This window comes from Dunckerocampus dactyliophorus, chromosome 20 (genome assembly GCF_027744805.1).
Source record: "Dunckerocampus dactyliophorus isolate RoL2022-P2 chromosome 20, RoL_Ddac_1.1, whole genome shotgun sequence".
Classification (NCBI taxonomy): domain Eukaryota; kingdom Metazoa; phylum Chordata; class Actinopteri; order Syngnathiformes; family Syngnathidae; genus Dunckerocampus; species Dunckerocampus dactyliophorus.
The window spans coordinates 18,839,379-18,859,234 of NC_072838.1; the positions used below are offsets into that span (position 1 = coordinate 18,839,379).

Sequence of the window (19,856 nt, forward strand, 5' to 3'; positions counted from 1 at the left end):
TCACATGACACTGTGGGCGGGGCTGAGAGACGGTAGACATACAGCCTTCAGATGTCAGAGGACGTCCCACATGATTCAAACTTTGGCCCGCTACCTTTTCTTCAGGCGCCTGTCAGCCACACCCCCTTTGACATGACAATGTGTGAGGCTAGCAGGCAGTGATGTCACCACGTGACATCATCAGCAACGCACTGCAGGCGCCATGAATACCTTAGCAGGCCTCCGTGTGCAACCCTTGCCCACGTCTAGACGAGACAGCTTTGTGATGTCATCCAAGGTCGCAGTGATCCCCACTCAAAAAAGTGTTGGAACACGTCCAGGATGTTCTGCTCGCCGTGGCGTCCAACAGGAAGTAGTGTGCTGTTGGCAGGAGTCAGCTTCTTGTTCTTCTGGCGGTGATGACACCCAGCAAGCCACCACTGGCCGAGAGGCGGGGCCACGCCAGACCGTCAATCACTTTGTTGGCATCAGGAAGTGTTCAGCAGAGAACCTGCCGACCTTCCGTTTGCACGCGTATGGATGTGTTCCTCACAGCTCATCACGGTCTTCTTGTGGTCCAGTTAAACCCTAGATAGGTCGTAGTTAAGACCTAATCTAGTGTTAACTGAGTCCTGGTTAAGTTCTACTTCAGTTTTAGAAGAGTCCTGGTTAAGTTGGACTCATCTGAGAGAAAGCTGACCCGCATGTTGGAACCTGATGACCACTTCCTGTTTAAGGCGTCACTCGTCTCCTCATTAGGTAAAAATCCAGATGGAGAAATGGTGGAAAGTCCAAAGTCTGTGTGATGCTGACTCAGCACACAGCAGCTCCGTGTGTGTGTGTTACCTTCATGTGATGTTGAGTTGTGCTTGTTGAAATGTGTTTGCCATTACCAGCGGCCAGTGAGCAACACACACGATTATGACAAAGTGGACATATCACATGACGGCTCCACCCTTTGAAGACTTTGACGAATGGCACCAGAGAGACGTGAAGTCTTCGTTTTATGTCTTTTCCTTTGAAGCACAAACATCTGCTGAGATGCTGCAACTTAATTGTCTTCTTCCCTCCTCCTCAGCAACCCGTGACTCCGCCTCCCGTCTTCTGCCCCTGCTGCTTTTGGTGGAGCTGCTGCTTCCTTCCTGGTGTCGGCCCGCCCACAACATCGCCCTGTGCGACGTGCTCCGCTCCGCCGTTCCTCGTGTGGACCAGCTGCTCGGCTCCTCCGGTCACCTCCACGACCTGGTGAGCCCAGTGACCTCTTCATCGCCTCCTTGGCGCATGTCCGTGAGGGACACGTGAAAGCTCATCCTTGGACGTCTTTGCTTGTCTCGCTCTCAGCAGTCCATCGATGTTCTCCTGGCGGCCTTGCTGGAGGACACACTTGAAGGTCTTCCCGTCATTCACAGCACCGCCGCTCACCTGCACGCGCTGAAGGTCAATGAATCTCTCTCCCAGCTCTACGTGCACATGCTGGCCTTCAGAGTGCACGTGGACTGGCTGAAAGCGGTGAAAGAAAACTTCAGTTTGCCAGCCGAGGCTGCGGAGAGCGCCAGCGGGCATCTGCTGCAGCTGTCCAACCTCATCAGGGTGTCTCTGCACCAAGTGAGAACACCGCTATTACATCCTGTGTCCCATCAGTTAGCCCCGCCGCCTTCATGCTTCCAGCTAATGAGCTCTTCCGTGGTGTCCTCAGGTGAACGAGCCCATCCCTCCGCCTCCACGTCCCTCGTCCCTCCCTGTCGTCTCCACGACGTTTGACGCGCTCCGGTACTCGGTGGAGATGTCTCAGCGCTTGAAGGTCTTCTGTAGCTGGACCAAACGAGTCATCCACCACGTCCAGAGAGCATCCCGCTGCCCTCGTAGATGAGCAAGCCGACGGGTCCAGCCTGGAATAGAAGCTTCTCCCTGGAAAACCACTGCTTGCATGTTGGACCTCAAGTCTTCTTTTCCTTTTGGACACAGCTGATGTGGCCATAGTTCATGTCAGGACGCATGCGCTGTCTTCTTCTACCGTTACTCTTTACTATTCGTCACTTAACATTCGATGTCAACATGTGCGAGCCAAGAAAGTGTACTTGAACTCACCACGAGAGAAGCAGCAGGTGACGCGAATCACAGTTCGGGCAACGAGGGCTGTGTTCCACACTTCCAATTGAGTAAGTATCCAGTGTACACTAACTACTTTGTTCCCGAGGGCGCGTATCGCCCTGAATCGATTATTTTCCTTCGTACTGAGTTCTTTTTAATCGCGAATTGACAGTCCCTCCTCTTTCGCTGCGTAGCCAAGATGGCGACCATTTGGGGCGCGTTGAGTGCAACATCCGGGTACTGGCGGCGCTATTGACGAGACACCCGATTCCTTTTACTGACCCGAATTCTTGACTCACACACTGAAGTGAATCGGGTACCCGTCACAGAGTGACAATAAGTTCCACCCCCTACCTCGACGTGTCCCGCATTTTGAATCCCGAGTTTTGAACCAATCGTTCATAATTCTCACGTCTTTAGGTGGCGCACTACGCACTCACAATGCAAAGTGAAAGTGCGGGAAAGTCAGAGCAACTTCCTGGTTTTACACTGTAGTCCGTCATCCCAGACAACAAACAGAATGTATGTTTTAATAAGAAAAGTGTTACATTTGCATACAGTAGCCATGTCAAGTTGTTTACATTGACGGTGCCTGGAGCAATTCCAATATTTTTATACTGACGTTTATTTATGACGGCGCCGAGATGCAGGCATCTCACGTTTGTTATTTAATAATTTTATACTATGTATTATTTATGCTTTTCCATCCGTTTATTAATAAACTTCTTACATGTTTGCTGTTTGTGTTTTGAGTCAAGATTGGAGATTTAACGCTAACCACGCACACTGATGACGTCACACTAATATCCTCACGCCCTCTGCTTTAAAAACAATACATGTTCATCTCTTTTGGAAATGTGAATATACCCGTAAACTGTGGCAAGATGTTTGTACATTTATTCTAGATCATATCTGCTGGGATTTTGAGCTCCTTCTGCAAAATGTTCTTTTTGGCTTTGTCAAGAAGGATGTTGACAAAAAATATTTTTTAATTAATCTCATTTTAATTCTTGTAAAATTCTACATCCACAAATGTAAATTTGCTACAGTGAAACCCCTTTTTATGTCTTCATGAAAGAACCGAAGCTGTACCTCCAATCAATATCCTCTGTTAACAACAAGAAAGCTATCAAGACTATAAATCTGTGCTCCCACTTCAATATCCTTTCAATTTAATTTTCATTGCTCATGTCCCCTGGTGTATCTTACTTTAATTATTATCTTCTTTTTTTTTCTTCTTTTTTCCCTAAATTTATTTATTTATCACTTTTCTGTTACTGTATTCCTTAATCCCTATATGGCTTATGTATGTTGTTGTTATCCAACTATTGTTTGTTAATGCCCGTGGTTTGACACTGTTATTGTAAATTGTAAGGCATTAATAAAGCTGAAGGGAAAAAAAGAAAAAAAAGAAACAATACAGCGCCTTGCCACACGTCCTCTTATTTCCAACTGAAGATTGTGACTTCCGTCCAAAAAGTTGCTTGTAGTAACAAGAAATGATCGACAGGTGGCAGCAGCAGTTCACACAGCCTGCTGGGAGAATGCTGCCCCCTATTGACCGGTGGCCTCTCACAACACAAGCATGACTGGACAAGTACAAGTACAAGTACTGTATGTCCCCCATTAAAATGATCTAGCATTAACATTTTTGTCTTTATTTAGTCCAAATATTTTGAAGACGCAATCACGCTGCTGACAGGATCCTAAAAGCGGCGCTGAAATGCAAGCGTGCATTAAGAGCTCAAGTGTCCACTCCGCTCATATCGGCTTGCATGATGTCAACGTGTTGGCCCGCAGCCGCCGAGCGAGCGCGTTACGCCCTCACGCTCACCTTCCCCGAAATGCCCGCCGGCCTCCTGGGATGCTTGGAGTGAAGTTGGCGCTTTCGCAGCAGCTGAATCGCAGCGACGGAAGGACACGCGATACTTTGTTGACCGAGGAGGCCTCGCTGGTTTCACAGACGACTGCCGTTGCAACGCGAGGAGAACTGATGCACTTTTGTACAACATCAGGACTTCCGTTTATCCTCCTCAGACCCAGCAGTGCATTTGTGTCCTCGGTAAGGGACAAGGCGTATGTACGAGCATTACAACGCTGTGCTGTGGAAAGGACATCCTGCTGTGGTGAAGTAGACACAGCCTCTCCAAAATGGCTGCTACCGTGTTGTTTCTCAAGGGACAAACGTTTCAGTACCAGGGTCTCATCAATATTTTGAGGTGGTTTTGTTCACGTCCGTTTCTTTTTCGGATACGAAAGACAACACGTTTGTCATGTGGAGGACATGAGGACTTACTTCGGACTTACAGTACTTCCTATCAAACGATGAAGATGGTTGATGTCACAGATGCATCAACATGCAGACTTTTAAAAAACTTGATTTATAATAATAATTATTATTATCATTATTATTGTATATTATATACAATAATAGTTAATACTAATATTTATTTTACTTTATAATAGATTTACAAACTCTTAACAAAATGCCCAAACCAAGTAAAGTATTATTATTATTATTATTATTATTATTATTATCATAAGTGAAGTTTTTTCTTCTTGGTTCCACACTTTTCTTGGTAATAATAATATGAATAATATACATTATACAGTATATATAATAAAAATATTATTATTGATAAGTAGTATCTAACAATAATAATTATCACTGTTGTTAAATACTATTTGATAAATAATAATGATATTCATAATAATAATATTCATATTTAATTTTTTGTCACTTTAATCAATACCGCTAAAAAGACAATGCTTAACAAAATGTCAAAACCAAGAAAATTATTATTATTGTAAAGTAAAAAAAATCCTCTTAATATGTATAATTATATATGATTATAATATCATATAAAATAATATGAATAATATATTTAATATATAATAAAATAATTCTTGATAATAAATAGTATCTAACAATAACAACAATAACTATTATTGCTGTTAAATACTAGTAATGATTAATAATAATAATATTGACATGATTCATAATAGCATTATTTATCATCATATTATTCTTGGCTAGGCTTCGCAAATGAAGATTTTAGGGGCATTGACCACGTCTAGCGCAGGCGCGCTGGTGGCCGACAAGGCCGATTCGTGACAGGCACACTCGGCCACAGCGGGGGCAGGGGAATGACGAATCTGGAGCTGGTGCTGTGACTGCACGGTTCTTTCTCCTACTGCGCTTCTCTTCGATGGCAGCCCTACGGTTGCGCTCAAAGGAGGAGACTGACTGGCGGACAGCGCGCCGCCAAGCCCCTCGGTCAGCAGCGAGGACTGACCACTGTCGATGGTCGATGTGGCCTTTTTCAAAGAGTCTTTGTACCTCTTCTTTGGTCCTCCTCTGTCACGGTGCCCAGTGGAGAGTGGATCCTCCATTCTGGAGACGTGTCCTGCCCAGCGTAGCTGCGTTTCCAACAGCATGGCCTCCATACTGGTGATCCCCGCTAGTTGAAGTACTTCAGTGTTTGTGCTGTAGTCACTCCAGTGAATGCTAAGGATGGAACGGAGACACCGTTGGTGGAAACGTTCCAGGAGTCGTAGGTGGTGTCTGTAAGTGACCCATGACTCGGAGCCGTAAAGGAGGGTGGTTAGTACCACGGCTCTGTTCACGCTGATCTTTGTGGCTTTCTTCAGGTGTTTGTAGTTCCAGACACGACTATGGAGTCTGCCGAAAGCACTGCTTGCCTTTGCCAGTCTGTTGTCCGCCTCTTTGTCGATTCTTGCATCGGAGGAGGTGATGCGTCCCAGGTAGGTGAACTGTTGGACTGCCTTCAGTTTTGTCTCACCAATTGTAATGTGTGGTGGACAGAACGCTTCCTGGGGGGCGGGCTGATGGAGAACCTCTGTCTTCTTCAGACTGACTTTGAGACCGAAGAGCTGGGACGCCACTGCGAAGCAAGATGTTACACGTTGCAGGGCAGTCACGGTGTGGGTTACGAGGGCGGCATCGTCAGCAAAGAGTGACTCCCGAATCAGTTTCTCTAGGGTCTTAGAGTATAATACAGTAAAATACAGTATAATACAGTATAATACAGTATATTAGAGTATAATACAGTATATTAGAGTATAATACAGTATAATACAGTATATTAGAGTATAATACAGTATATTAGAGTATAATACAGTATAATACAGTATAATACAGTATAATACAGTATAATACAATATAATACAGTATAATACAGTATATTAGAGTATAATACAGTATATTAGAGTATAATACAGTATAATACAGTATAATACAGTATAATACAGTATATTAGAGTATAATACAGTATAATACAGTATAATACAGTATAATACAGTATAATACAATATAATACAGTATAATACAGTATATTAGAGTATAATACAGTATATTAGAGTATAATACAGTATAATACAGTATAATACAGTATAATACAGTATATTAGAGTATAATACAGTATAATACAGTATATTATGTACACGCACGCAGAGTCATGAACTGCTTTCTATTTTACAACATTTATTTTTAAATTGTTTTTCCTGTCATCAAAACTGTGGAACCAATGATGGCTGAGAAACCCCCCCCCCCCAATGATTATCAATGCCGTTGTCCACCGCAAAGGACTTTGCATAAAAAGTAAACAAACACACAAAAAACAATCTCTTGTGACACAAGAAGACTACTTGAAATTTACTAACTTTTCTTTTTGCTGGCCTCAGAAGATCAAAGAGCGGACTTTACGTCCTGTAGTACCTCATTCCCCCTCTGGAGGCGACAGCGAGTCAGAACGTTAGCCATTGTACCTTTTGAGAGGCCTCCCAAATCTGACACACATAAAATGAACACTCTGGACACCACACACACACACACACCCACACACACACACACGCTACAAGAGTTATCTGCCTGGAAATGTCCCAGTTGACTTTAGGAGACGTGATAGCGTACACGCATTTACATCCTCTCTCTCTCGCTCTCTCTCTCTCAGCTGGGGGGGGGGGGTGAGAGTGTGTGTGTGCAGATGAGGAGAGATCACGTGGGCTAAAGTTTCAGCCTCCATCCTGCCGCTCACACGCATTTTGCTTTGTGTCTGCAGACCATCTTGACTGACTGACTCTCGTGGTTCCGGTGTGCAGCGCATGAGCACGTGCTGAGGACGTCTTGCCAGGTGCACCTGCTGAAAGAAGGACGCTATTGGGACGTTGCTGACCGAGGAGGGTCTACAAGGCGAAATGACGGTAAGATGAAGGAGAAAGGTTGTCATCCACCAGGAAGCATTCCAGGACACTTCCAGGACGTTTTCCAAATCCATGGTCGGCATGTGGACACTTGGAATGCTGTGAAGAACTGAGCGTCTATTAAGATCAACGGTCTCCAGCGCAGCGAGACATGCATGCGAGTGTTAGAAATGCACTTTATGTTGCGTGTGCACGCCAGCCACGGCCCTCCTATGTGATGCGTTGCTGACACGCGCTAAACATCTCTGACGTTCTGATGATTCTTGCTGCCTCGTAAACGTCTCAGCTGCGCAAATCCCGTCTGGACGCTACGGTCGGCTCTCACGCAGTGTTGCTGCATCGTCTTACATAAGAAGCTCGCACCATAAACACCCCTCAAGGGGGACACGTGTGGAAAGTTTGTTTCTGGGAGAGAGCCAGCCGCACGCACACGCACACGCACTTATGTAACCTGAGCATCCCGCAGAGAGAAAGTTGTCCTCTTAAAATGAAGACACTTGAGTGCTGTGGGCGTGGCCCCCAAAGATGCTAGTTGAGGTTGGGTTAGCCTAACTAGTTTAGCAACACGGTCGGTAGGCGGGGCTTTCTTGTATTTTCCCGGAACATTTCCCTTATTTTGCACGGCACATGTTGCCAGATACGTTGTGAGGATGTGTCACCATGGCGATGGCCACCACATCGGTCATCGTCGCTGGCGTACTTAGTGAATGGAACCCCCGGGCCCACCCGGTCCCCCCATCCCCGCTGAGTAAGAGTTGAGCAGCGCCAGCGGACGAGCTGTCAGCTCATCGCCCGCCACGTCTTGGAGCGACATTTACCGACAGACTTTCACACGGCCGCACCGGCTGGCATCCTGTCCTCGTACACTTAGTCTGTTGAGTGCATAAGTACATAAGTGCATGAGTGCATGAGTGCATGGCCAGCGTGCAGTTGTGGACACTTAGCGCCCTCCGTGGCTGCCTTTTTGGCTACGTAACGGAAGGGGGGCCACTAACTGGAATTCAATGAGACAATCTTTGGGGGACATACTGTATGGAGGACATTGTTGCAAGCAGACGACAGGTGATGGCACAAACCCGCCCCCCTGGCTTGGTCTCTCCAGTGTCGGGGTCGTTGCTCTGCACCGCTGGGATTACCATGACCTGGAAGACACTTCCTGTGTGTGTGCGCAGGCCGCCACCAGGCTCCTGGAGGACATGTGTCACCTGACCGCCCAGTCTCTCAACAGACTGGAGACGTCGGAGCACTTCCAGATTGTCAAGCTGTTAGGTCAAGGGTCGTACGGGAAGGTCATGCTGGCCGTACACAACAAGAGCGGTGAGCGAGTGTTGTGTTTTTTTTCCCCCGTCGTCATAGCAACATGTCCAAGTCCGCGTGTCTCCCGCAGGAACTCCCATGGCTCTGAAGTTCTTCCCACGCAAGTCCACGTCTCTGCCGTCCTTCCTGAGGGAGTACAACCTGTCTTTGTCCTTCTGCACGCACCCGTCCCTGAGCCGCGCCGTGGGCATCGCCTACTTCACGTCCTCGCATTACGTCTTCGCCCAGCAGGCCAGCCTCTTTGGCGATCTCTACGACCTCATCGTGCCCGAGGTAGGAACGCCGCCGCTTGCCTTTTTCCCGACTGTCTTAAAGAGCTGCCGCCGTCTTGTGTCCTCCAGGTGGGTCTGGAGGAGGACTGCTGCCAGCGGGTGGTGTCCCAACTGGGCGGCGCCCTGTCCCACCTGCACTCGCTGGGTTTTGTCCACAGAGACGTCAAACCTGAGAACGTCTTCCTGTGTGACGCCACCTGCCGCTGGGTGAAGCTGGGCGACTTCGGGATGGTGCGTTGGGTGTTCAGCATGAAGTAGTTGGTCCACCTCATCCGTGTTCTCCGCAGGTGAAGGCCCGAGGCAGCAAGGTCCCAGAGGTGTGGTACCGCTCCCCCTACTGCACCCCTGAAGCCGAGGTGGCCAGAGGCGATGAGGACAGCCGAAGCGACCGGAAGTCCAGAGTCCAGGTGAAGATGGAGGAGAAGAACCGGCACGCACGGGTTTGGACCTCAGTGGAGCCCAGCACGGACAGCTGGGCCTTGGGCATCCTGACCTACGCCATGCTGACCGGCACCCACCCTTGGGCTCAGACCTCCAACGATTGCTGCGCCTACCTCAAATACCTCCAGTGGCTCAACACCGCTAAGAGCCCTGAGGACAACCTGGACGTGTGGGCGGAGCCACCATGCCAGGGCACAGCCGCGGATTCATCGGAGGCGGACCTGGATGGGAAAGAGCGCCCCCCTGTGGCGCCCCAGTTTGCTTGCTTCACGCCGCTGGCCCACGCTTTCTTCCACTTGCTCCTCAACCCCAGCCCGCAGGCTCGCGGGCGACCCGAGGACTCGCTGGCGTACCTGGGAGGGGCGTGGCTGCTAGAGGGGGAGCGCGCTCGGCTGGATGAGGAGAGGAGGAAGAGCAGAGGGAAAGGAGCCATGAAGAACGTGAAGGAGACAGAGGGGAGAGGTCAGAGATGAAGTCACTGGTCACATGCTAACAGCGCTAATGCTAACTGAAGCTTTGCACTGAACACAGCAGCACTGGGAGACCTCCGCCAAGGCTTGGAATGTGAAAGGCATGATGGGGGCTCTGAAGGAAGATGGCCTGCAAGCTGATGGTCCATCTTGCTGCGTAGAAAAGTGCAGACAGGAAGTTGCACGGCCTCTTCAGTGGAGGTCACACACGTCACGTAGCGGCTGAGGTTCTGCAGGGAGGTTTTGTAGAGTTCTTTTGTCCTTGCGTCTATATTTGGATTTTTGAGGGCTGCTGACAACTTTTATCGGACAGCTTGTTGAGCCGTAAACACGTCCGACTTCCCCGACCTCCTCACTCAGCACCTCGCTAGCTAGCATCAGCAGCACTTTAGCACCGACACTTAGAACAGGAACCACTTTTGTTTTTGGGTTTTTTTAATGATCTAGATTCACAAACCCTATTTGAGACAGTTGAACGACACACACACACACACACACACACACACACACACAGAGGGGCCCATTTGGGCAGCCTCCCCAGATGTTGACAAAAATAGACTCACGCTCGTAAACTTGACACGACAGCTTTCAGCACAGGCTCACCGGTTTGATCCCTCCGCGTGTCGTGGCCCACCTGACCAAATCCTGGTATGGACCACATCTAAGCTGTGTAGCAGTTTGACCTTTGTTTTGTGCTCCCGTTGTAACCATGACAGCCTGTCTAACCAGAGCTTTTATTTTGTAGGGAGTCCCACCAAGCAGCGCTGTTGTTTTGTTGGAGGTACTGGCTAAAATGTGACGAAAGCCCAATAAAAGTGCCATGACTTGCTGTGGGGCATTCTAACATCTCTTTTACACCTTCCGCTCTTCTGGAGGAGACGTTGTAGGAGATGCATCTATCAGCTTGCTGTGAACATCAGCTCCCCGCTGCGTTGGAAGTGGAACACCTCGGTCATGAATTAGCAGGCTGCTTAATGGCTGACAGATTAAATCTGATCCCATTCCCTGGCTGGGCCGTTAGTCCCCCCCCCCGACATCTCCGCTGACGTGGAGGACATGCTGGGAGTCGTAGCAAAAGTCCAACACTTGAACTTCCTGTCGTGATACAAGTCAGCTGACACAAACACGTACATAAACGCTAGCATTACAGCAACACACATACTGTATACTCCTCATATCGCACTCGCATGCTACACAGCTAGCGATAGGTTGCCATTAGCTTGAGTGCACTTCCCAAAATGTAGCTTAAATAAGAGCAAACATCAATTTTTAGAGCGTCACAGGCTCTTTACACTGGCACACTCGGCCGCCATCTTGGCTCTGTTGTTGTGGAAGTGTATTAACTTCATTTAATGAATGTTTTACTACGGTCAAATCAAACAATGTGTTTGTGTTTGGAAAGTAATGAAGCATATATATACGTATATATATATATATATATATATATATATATATATATATATATATATATATATATATACGTATATATATATATATATATATATACATTGCTCAAAAAAATGAAAGGAACACTTGGAAAACACATCAGATCTAAACTGGGGGAAAAATGATGTTGAATATGTTTCCTGATAATAAGTGGGTGATGTATTAGTAACAAAATGATGCCACATCATTTGATAGAAATGAAAATGATCACCCTATAGAGGGGGGAAATCAAAGACACCCCAAAAATGAAAGTGAAAAAATGATGCAGCACACTGGTCCATTTAGCTAAAATGTCATTGTAGCAACTCAAAATGATTCTCAGTAGTTTGTGTGGCCCCCACGTGCTTGTACGCATGCCTGACAACGTGGGGGCATGCTCCTAATGAGACTACTGATGGTGTCCTGGGGGATCTCTGCCCACGCTACCCAGAAAACCCACACGCAGGGAGAACATGCAAACTCCACGCAGAAATGCCAAGGGAGAATTGAACCCAGGTCTTCCCGATCTCCAGGCTGTTCCTGTATTGGCCAGCGTGCTAACCACTAGACCACCGCAGTACATATCCAGTACATATCCAGTACATATCCAGTACATATCCAGTACACATACAGTACATATCCAGTACACATACAGTACATATCCAGTACATATCCAGTACACATACAGTACATATCCAGTACACATACAGTACATATCCAGTACACATACAGTACACATACAGTACATATCCAGTACACATACAGTACATATCCAGTACATATCCAGTACACATACAGTACATATCCAGTACATCTCCAGTACACATACAGTACATATCCAGTACATATCCAGTACACATACAGTACATATCCAGTACACATACAGTACACATACAGTACATATCCAGTACATATCCAGTACATCTCCAGTACACATACAGTACATATCCAGTACATATCCAGTACATATCCAGTACACATACAGTACATATCCAGTACACATACAGTACATATCCAGTACATATCCAGTACATATCCAGTACACATACAGTACATATCCAGTACATATCCAGTACATATCCAGTACACATACAGTACACATACAGTACATATCCAGTACATATCCAGTACATATCCAGTACACATACAGTACATATCCAGTACATATCCAGTACATATCCAGTACACATACAGTACATATCCAGTACACATACAGTACATATCCAGTACATATCCAGTACATATCCAGTACACATACAGTACATATCCAGTACATATCCAGTACATATCCAGTACACATACAGTACATATCCAGTACATATCCAGTACACATACAGTACACATACAGTACATATCCAGTACACATACAGTACATATCCAGTACATATCCAGTACATATCCAGTACACATACAGTACACATACAGTACATATCCAGTACATATCCAGTACATATCCAGTACACATACAGTACATATCCAGTACACATACAGTACATATCCAGTACACATACAGTACATATCCAGTACAAATGCCTGTCCAGTATGGTGTTGGAATTGCACCGCTATTGACGTGTTCAGGTTACATTAAAGTTGACTGACATCCATTTCGCACGCTGCTGTGCAAATGGAACAGACAGCAGGTGGACAGCAAGACACCGCCAATAAATCAATCAATCAATAATGTGTCGTGTGATTTTGTTTTTAGCACATTAAACTACTGTACGTAAAGAACAAAATCTTTCATAAGAATAATTCATTCATTCAGATCTAGGATGTGTTATTTCAGTGTTTCCTTTGTTTTTTTTGAGCAGTATATATACATGTAATAAATATCGTTGTGGGGGCGTGGCCTCACTGAGACCGGAACCGGAACCGGAAGCTCCAGCATCGGGTCGTCTCCGCGAAGATCTCTGCTTGTTTCCAGGGTTAGTGCCTTCATTTCGCTCTTACTGTGCACGTTTCCGTCACATTTTACTGGCGGCAGGCGAGCACGACGTGCAAACCATTACTAGCTGCTGTTAAATGAAATCTCGCTGTCGTCTTGTGGCCTAAATGACGCGTGTTAAGACGATTGTCGCTGGTTGACAGTAGCGCTCCTGCGCCGCCATCTTGGCTCCGCCAGCTGCTCTCCGAGGTGCTGAAAGACGGCGACAAACAAGCTGCTTTTATTCTTCCCAAAACTTTAAATCGTGTCTTCGCGTCTTGCTCATCACCCCGGAAATGTTCACTTTTAGTCTGCAGGGACTTACACGGCTAGCATGTAGCTTAGCCCGAAGCTAGCTGACTCATAGACGATTAGATGCTAACGCTAAATATTTCCCAGCCTGAGTCTCTGAGGTGCTACCGTTTGTGTTGACTCCTCTTTGCAGCCTTCAGGAGGAGGACAGAGCAGCGCAATGAGCCACTAGCTGCTCTCAAGCTCGCCTCATTGATAAAGGTAGGTGTTGATGACGTGGCTACACCATAACATACCTGCAGTAACACTGCACGTATGATCCCATCACCTACTCAGATTGTGGACTCCCGGTCCTCCACCAGCAGACATCATGACGTCCTCAATGCTCCGCAGGCAGCTGAAGAACCTGGTTCAGAACTACTCTGAGGCCGAGGTCAAGGTGGGGCGTCCCTGTCTGGAATATTCCTCAAGCTGAAGGTGTTATTGTAGCGTAAGTGTTCCATTGCACTCTGCTGCAGGTTCGAGAAGCCACCTCCAACGACCCCTGGGGGCCCTCCAGCTCGCAGATGGCCGACATCTCCGACCTGACCTACAACGTGGTGGCGTGCAATGAGATCATGACCATGCTGTGGAAACGACTGAAGGACGACAAGAACTGGAGGCACATCCACAAGGTAAAGCTGAAGCTAACTGTCATGGCTCGTATCTTTGCTAGCGCATCCTCTGCATATTTGGTCCACTGCAGTCGCTGACCCTGCTGGAGTACTTGCTGAAGACCGGAGATGACCGCGTGCTCCTGAAAATGAAAGACAACATCTACATTGTCAAAGCCCTCACTGAGTATCGCTTTGTGGAGAAAGATGGCAAAGATCAGGTGAACGCAACTTCCTGTTTACTCGCCATGTCATGGAGGTGCTTTCCATTAAGTGTGTGTGTGCGTGTGTGTGTGTGTGTGTGTCAGGGTTCAAATGTGAGAGAGAAGGCCAAGGTGGTTCTCGTGCTCATGGAGGACGATGACAAACTAAAAGAGGAACGAGACTTTGCTGTCAAGACCAGAGAGAAGACGTCCAAAGGTGCTGCAGGTGAGACGTGAGAATGGCCCGTACTCGTCCCTTACACGGGTACTGGCCAAATTGGGCAGTCACCCGTCCGTACACACACAACATAGCATACAATGTGACGGGGGGGGTCAATAGGAAAGGATGACTGGGCGATGAAAGGAGAGGAGATGTACAAGAGGAGAGGGGGGAGGGAAAAAAAGCAAGTCCAAACTATGCTGGTATGGGGGGAGTACAGTGTGGGACAGCAACAGCAACAAATAAGCAGCAACAAATAAGCACACTTTACACGTTATAAGAACTTGAAGACCTCCAAAAGGGGAGGGGAAAGGGGGTGGGGGCCTGCAGCCAGCCACAGCAAAACCAGTTTCAACTTCAGCTGAAAATAACTCTATCATCATCTTGGCTCGACTCATCCTGTCTGACTAACGTTGATGTGACAGCCTCGTCCTCGGACAGCGTCAAGGATCCCAACTACAAGCCGTGTTACGTTCCCGGGTCCACGGGGCTCCCATCCCTGGACAACATTCCCTCAGTGGCCGACTTGACAGCTTCCTTTGCCGCCCGCAAGGAGGAACGCATCAAGCAGGAGGAGCAAAGGAAGGAGACAGAGAGGAGGGTGAGCTGTGGTGGAATGTTCTGGTGCCCTCAAGAGGAAGTAAACATGTCGTGTGTGCTTTACTTCTCCAGGCCAACATGTCTGAAGACGAGCTCAAGTGGGAGGATGCAGGAAAGGGAGGGGGTGACATCCAAGATGCCTGGAGGGGAGAGAAGAAGAAGGAGGAGGAGGTCCAAGTAGATGCCTGGGGGGCTCCGAAGGAGGCCACCGATGCTTGGGGCGCACCCTCCAGACCCGACGCCTCCGAAACGGGTCCAGCTAAAACTGACCAGAATTCTTTTGACTCTTCATCAAAGAGCGGAGACGCTCCAAAGGACAAGCCAGACCCGTTTAACGCCTCGCCCGACGGACGGGATCCATTTGTGGCCCAAAACGGTTCCACACCCAAAGAAACGTCACCCGAGGACGAACAAGATCAGTTTGCTGCTTCTGGAAATCAAACGCATCCATTCTGTTCATCTAAAAGTGACCCCTTCAGCACCCCTAAAGACGACCCCTTCAGCACCCCTAAAGACGACCCCTTTAATGCCCCTAAAGACGACCCCTTCAACGTCCCTAAAGACGACCCCTTCAATGCCCCTAAAGACGACCCCTTCAGCGCCCCTAAAGACGACCCCTTCAACGTCCCTAAAGACGACCCCTTCAACGTCCCTAAAGACGACCCCTTCAACGCCCCTAAAGACGACCCCTTCAACGCCCCTAAAGACGACCCCTTCAACGTCCCTAAAGACGACCCCTTCAGCGCCCCTAAAGACGACCCCTTCAGCGCCCCTAAAGACGACCCCTTCAATGCCCCTAAGGACGACCCCTTCAATGCCCCTAAGGACGACCCCTTCAATGCCCCTAAAGACGACCCCTTCAACACTCCTAAAGACGACCCCTTCAACGCCCCCAAAGACGACCCTTTCAATGCCCCCAAAGATGACCCGTTCGACACCCCTAAAGAGGATCCCTTCAACGCCCCTAAAGATGACCCATTTAAGGCTCCCAAAGATGACATGTTCAATGCCCCGAAAGACGGCGATGCGTTTAGTACCCCCAAAGATGACCCTTTTAGTGCCCCTAAAGATGACCCATTCCACGCCCTTAAAGACACCGACCCATTTAACACACCAAAAGACGACCCGTTTAAGGCCCAGAAAGACAAGTCCCCCACAGACGACCCATTCAGCGCCCCTAAAGATGACCCATTTAGCACCCCACAAAATGACAACACGTCTGACACCCAGAAAAAACACCTGTTTAGTACCCAGAAAGACCCATTCGCCTCCCCAGAAGAAGACCCCTTTGGCGCCCCCCTAGTAACAACTTCCTGTGAAGAAGCCCCCCCGAAAGAGGACGCCCACAAGGATGAACCCTTTCCTGCCCCTTCTAAAGAGGACCACTTTGCAGTCCATTCTGACGCATCAACAGACCCCTTCAGTGCCCCCCCACTGAGCACCGATGCATGGGGCGCTCCCTCCAGCACCGCGCCCCCCTCTGGCTCTGATCCATGGGGGGCCGGACCCAGCGCTTCTTCACCTGTTGATGATAGCGATCCATTTGGGGATGGCTCCAAGGTGGACAAAGACCCATGGGGGGCCGCGGGTAAGGAAGTGTTCCAGAATGCTCTCCAGTCTTTGTGGTCTAACTTGTCCTCCTCCCCGTGAAGGTTCGGATGACGCCTGGGGGGCGCCTTCGTCCCCGACAAGCGACCCATTTGGAGACAGCACCTGTAAAGCCAAAGGAGGCGCAGGTACACGTGGTGACCACCCTATGTCCCCCCCAACGCCTACCTTCACTTCTACAACATTCTCTTCCTGTCTGCTCTCACTTCTTCAACTAACTAACCAACCAACTAACTAACTAACTAACTAACTAACTAACTTTGCTCTCTCTTCCTCCCCCAAGACAACACCTTCTAAGGAGCTTTATCACCCTGCCACTAACGCTGCTTGGTGGGGGGCGTGGCTGCTCGACCTGGACCGCCTGCTTTAGCAAGGATGGATGAGTGATGGTCTCCTGGTGACAGTCATGTGACAGGCAGAGAGGGGTGGAGACAGTTTGGACTCATGAATATTAATCAGTGGTGTGTATGACGGCTGCTTATTGTGTTTGTAGTTGTGTGTAGATGTTAGCATAAGTTTTGTCTTGGCTCCTCTCTGCTGCCTCTAAAGCTGGTGGCTTGACTGTGTTTACATTGCCCCCCCCCCACCCCCAGAGCTTGTCATCACGTAAGTGCGTGCATGTGGTGTTGATGTAAATAGTGCTGATCACAGATGAACCTTACAATCATGATGAACTATTTATTGATTTGTATCTTGAATATTTATTGATGCCACAATGCAGCAAAGGTCAAAGTTCAGGTCGATGTTTGTGGTGGGTGTTCAAAGTAGTGACGATGACAAGGATTACAAGTCGACTCAGTTAACCAACGGTGTCTTTAACCTCAACATGCTAACGCTAATTCCTCCGGACGATTAACCAATCATCTTTGATCGCCGCACCCAAATGATCAATAACGCACAATTAAGGCCCGACATGACAATAAGAAATAATGACGAGTGTGCTGATGTGTTATTTCTTATGAGTAAGCACTACCGTGGAGGATTTCAAGGACGCAATAATGCACGTGAGGTTGAAATTGCTTACACCGACCACAAGAGGGCGACAAAAACTCAAGACTAACGTGTGATGACGTCAATGAATTGTTTGGTTTATTTTTGTATGGTTTTGATGAGAGCGTGTGTGCGCGTGAGACGTGCTTGCATGTACGTGATGATGGTATTCGTGTTCCTGATGTAAATAGTGACATACTGTATATTGCTGTATATTATCAGGTGAATATTTATTGACTCAGCATAGTTCAGGTTTTTGTGGCTGTAAAAGACCCGACGATGATGATGATGATGATGATAAGTCAGCAACTACTTTCATGATAGTATTGCAGTATTTACATCCTACAGTCATGACTTTATTGTCCAAATAAAGAAATATAACAAATTTGACAGTGGAGTCATTGCGGGTCAATACGACTACAAGACTGGATGTGCCGGGGTGTCCAAAGTGCAGCCTGGGGGCCTTTTTTTTTTGTTGGTCGTACCTGGAAACATGCATTTGAAAAGAAGGGACATATTCTGAAAATTCTTGTCTTTCCACCAGAAAATACGGGAAATTATCCTCCCCCAAAAAAACCTGGGCAACTATTAAAGCGGGAGGGAAAGGAAGGCAAAATGCGGGAGTTTCCCAGGAAAAATGGGAGAGTTGACAAGTATGACATTGTAGAAATAAAGTTCAACAAAAAGGCGCAAAGTAAAGGCAGATGAAACGTTGATTCTAATAACACAAAGCTTTGGGGGGTTTTCAACTTTTTTACAAGGAGTGTCAGGAGATTTGTGTCACAAGATCTCGCAAGATTAAAATGTGTTCAGTAAAAAAACTGCTGAGATAATAAATAAATAAATGAATCACATGATGAATACAAATGAAATGGATCATTTTGCCTGCCTCCATATATTTGCCATGTGCATGTGTGTCTGTTTTCCTCATTTCCTGCCTCCAAACAAGCAGGGAGAAGGTTCACTCTGTGCATCGCTTTCGGCACCTACATGGCTTCATAGAGCGACGGCGTTCCATAGAACAATGGTGAACACAGTGAGGAGGAGCAATGCAAGGTAACGTCGTAGAAAGTTAGGAGGGAAAAAGATGCTTGCAAAGCCACATGCCAGAGCCCCCGTGTGGGAATATTAATAATGAGCAAGGTGAGCCCATCAGCACGGACGAGCCAGTACGCCAAGTTTATTCAAAAGTGTTTGCGGCATAAAAGGCAAGAAAAGAAACTTGCCCTCCTCAAACGTTTCCACCTGACCTTCCACCTGGGAAAAAAGGTACACAAGGAGAACTAGAGCCTTCCTCCCGGCAGTCAACGCTCACTGAGACGTTTGGTCGACAAAGCAAATACAAACGGAGCAGCGCAAAATGGTGTGCGTTCACAGCAAGTTGTGGCAAAAGAAATCAAATTCATAATGCAGCTGAAAGGCCAGCATTTGAAGAAATGCTGCAGACGTTAGACAGCCTGTGAGAGCATGCACGCCACCAACGCCAATTCCACACATTTACAGAGAGAAAGATGACACGTTAAAGCAAATATTGCATCATTATGATATGCTGATGTTAGGATTGTAAAAAATACCCCCCGTTGGACCCCGCTGGGCTGTCCTAAATGGATTTAATGAGGCCATGAGTCTTACCGATGAAGATGACAGCTGATGTGGTCAGCTGATGTCATCCTCCGCCGCTCCTAAAGCCTCCAGATGTCAGTCGGACGTGTGAAAGGCGCCGGCTCGTCCCCTAAAGCCTGATTGAAGACGCGTGTCGGCGCCACGAGAGCCTCCGCTCCTGCAGTAATCGCCACAGGAGCACAGGTCAGGGGTCAGCCGCGTGCGAGGAAGAGGACGGGCGTGGTCCGGGAGCCGAGGGGTTTCCGGAAAGTGACAGATGGGACTTGCGAGGATTAGAAGCAAAGCTCACTGCGTCGGTGATGCAAGGACGAGGACGACGGAGAAAAGGTGGAAGACATCATCGCCCAGACCGAAGACCACCTCCGCCGACCCCTCAGGCGAGTCCACCTTGCTTATTTTATTCCTCATGTGTCCCACCTGACCGGACGAGGGACACGATGACGACTCTCTTAGACGACACGTTTTTGTAACGCTGAAGGAAAAGATGAGTGTTTGATTTCAATGATCTTCTTTCATGGAGATGAAAGTCAATCTCGTGTACGCTCTTCAACTAACATCGCCAACC

The 19,856-nt window shown here is 47.8% G+C and overlaps 3 protein-coding genes across 11 annotated transcripts; all 3 read left to right on the forward strand.

The window, feature by feature from the left end:
- Positions 1-656: 656 nt before the first annotated feature.
- On the forward strand, positions 657-2,806 carry LOC129173573 (uncharacterized). Of its 5 annotated transcripts, none has more exons than XM_054764614.1 (4): positions 657-738; positions 1,058-1,224; positions 1,321-1,584; positions 1,676-2,806. In XM_054764614.1, the coding sequence occupies exons 1-4, from the start codon at positions 684-686 to the stop codon at positions 1,847-1,849; spliced, it is 660 nt and encodes a 219-aa protein (XP_054620589.1). In that variant the 5' UTR covers positions 657-683; the 3' UTR covers positions 1,850-2,806. The 5 variants fall into 5 exon arrangements, with proteins under 5 accessions (XP_054620589.1, XP_054620591.1, XP_054620587.1 ...); XM_054764616.1 differs by lacking the exon at positions 657-738 and having other exon boundaries at positions 901-1,224; positions 1,321-1,369; positions 1,438-1,584; XM_054764615.1 differs by lacking the exon at positions 657-738 and adding an exon at positions 939-969.
- A 4,232-nt stretch (positions 2,807-7,038) lies between these two features.
- On the forward strand, positions 7,039-10,622 carry si:ch211-171h4.3 (serine/threonine-protein kinase SBK1). 5 transcript variants are annotated; one of them, XM_054764499.1, is made up of 6 exons: positions 7,039-7,293; positions 8,396-8,610; positions 8,681-8,883; positions 8,952-9,113; positions 9,170-9,785; positions 9,855-10,622. In XM_054764499.1, exons 2-6 carry the CDS (start codon positions 8,490-8,492, stop codon positions 9,932-9,934), a joined length of 1,182 nt encoding a protein of 393 aa, XP_054620474.1. In that variant the 5' UTR covers positions 7,039-7,293; positions 8,396-8,489; the 3' UTR covers positions 9,935-10,622. The 5 variants fall into 5 exon arrangements, with proteins under 5 accessions (XP_054620474.1, XP_054620473.1, XP_054620471.1 ...); XM_054764498.1 differs by having other exon boundaries at positions 8,466-8,610; XM_054764496.1 differs by having other exon boundaries at positions 7,039-8,610.
- A 2,052-nt stretch (positions 10,623-12,674) lies between these two features.
- On the forward strand, positions 12,675-18,563 carry LOC129173503 (cell surface glycoprotein 1-like). The gene is made up of 10 exons (XM_054764495.1): positions 12,675-13,143; positions 13,588-13,655; positions 13,731-13,833; positions 13,913-14,068; positions 14,140-14,268; positions 14,356-14,476; positions 14,896-15,071; positions 15,143-16,658; positions 16,723-16,806; positions 16,962-18,563. Exons 3-10 carry the CDS (start codon positions 13,765-13,767, stop codon positions 16,973-16,975), a joined length of 2,265 nt encoding a protein of 754 aa, XP_054620470.1. The 5' UTR covers positions 12,675-13,143; positions 13,588-13,655; positions 13,731-13,764; the 3' UTR covers positions 16,976-18,563.
- Positions 18,564-19,856: the final 1,293 nt, after the last annotated feature.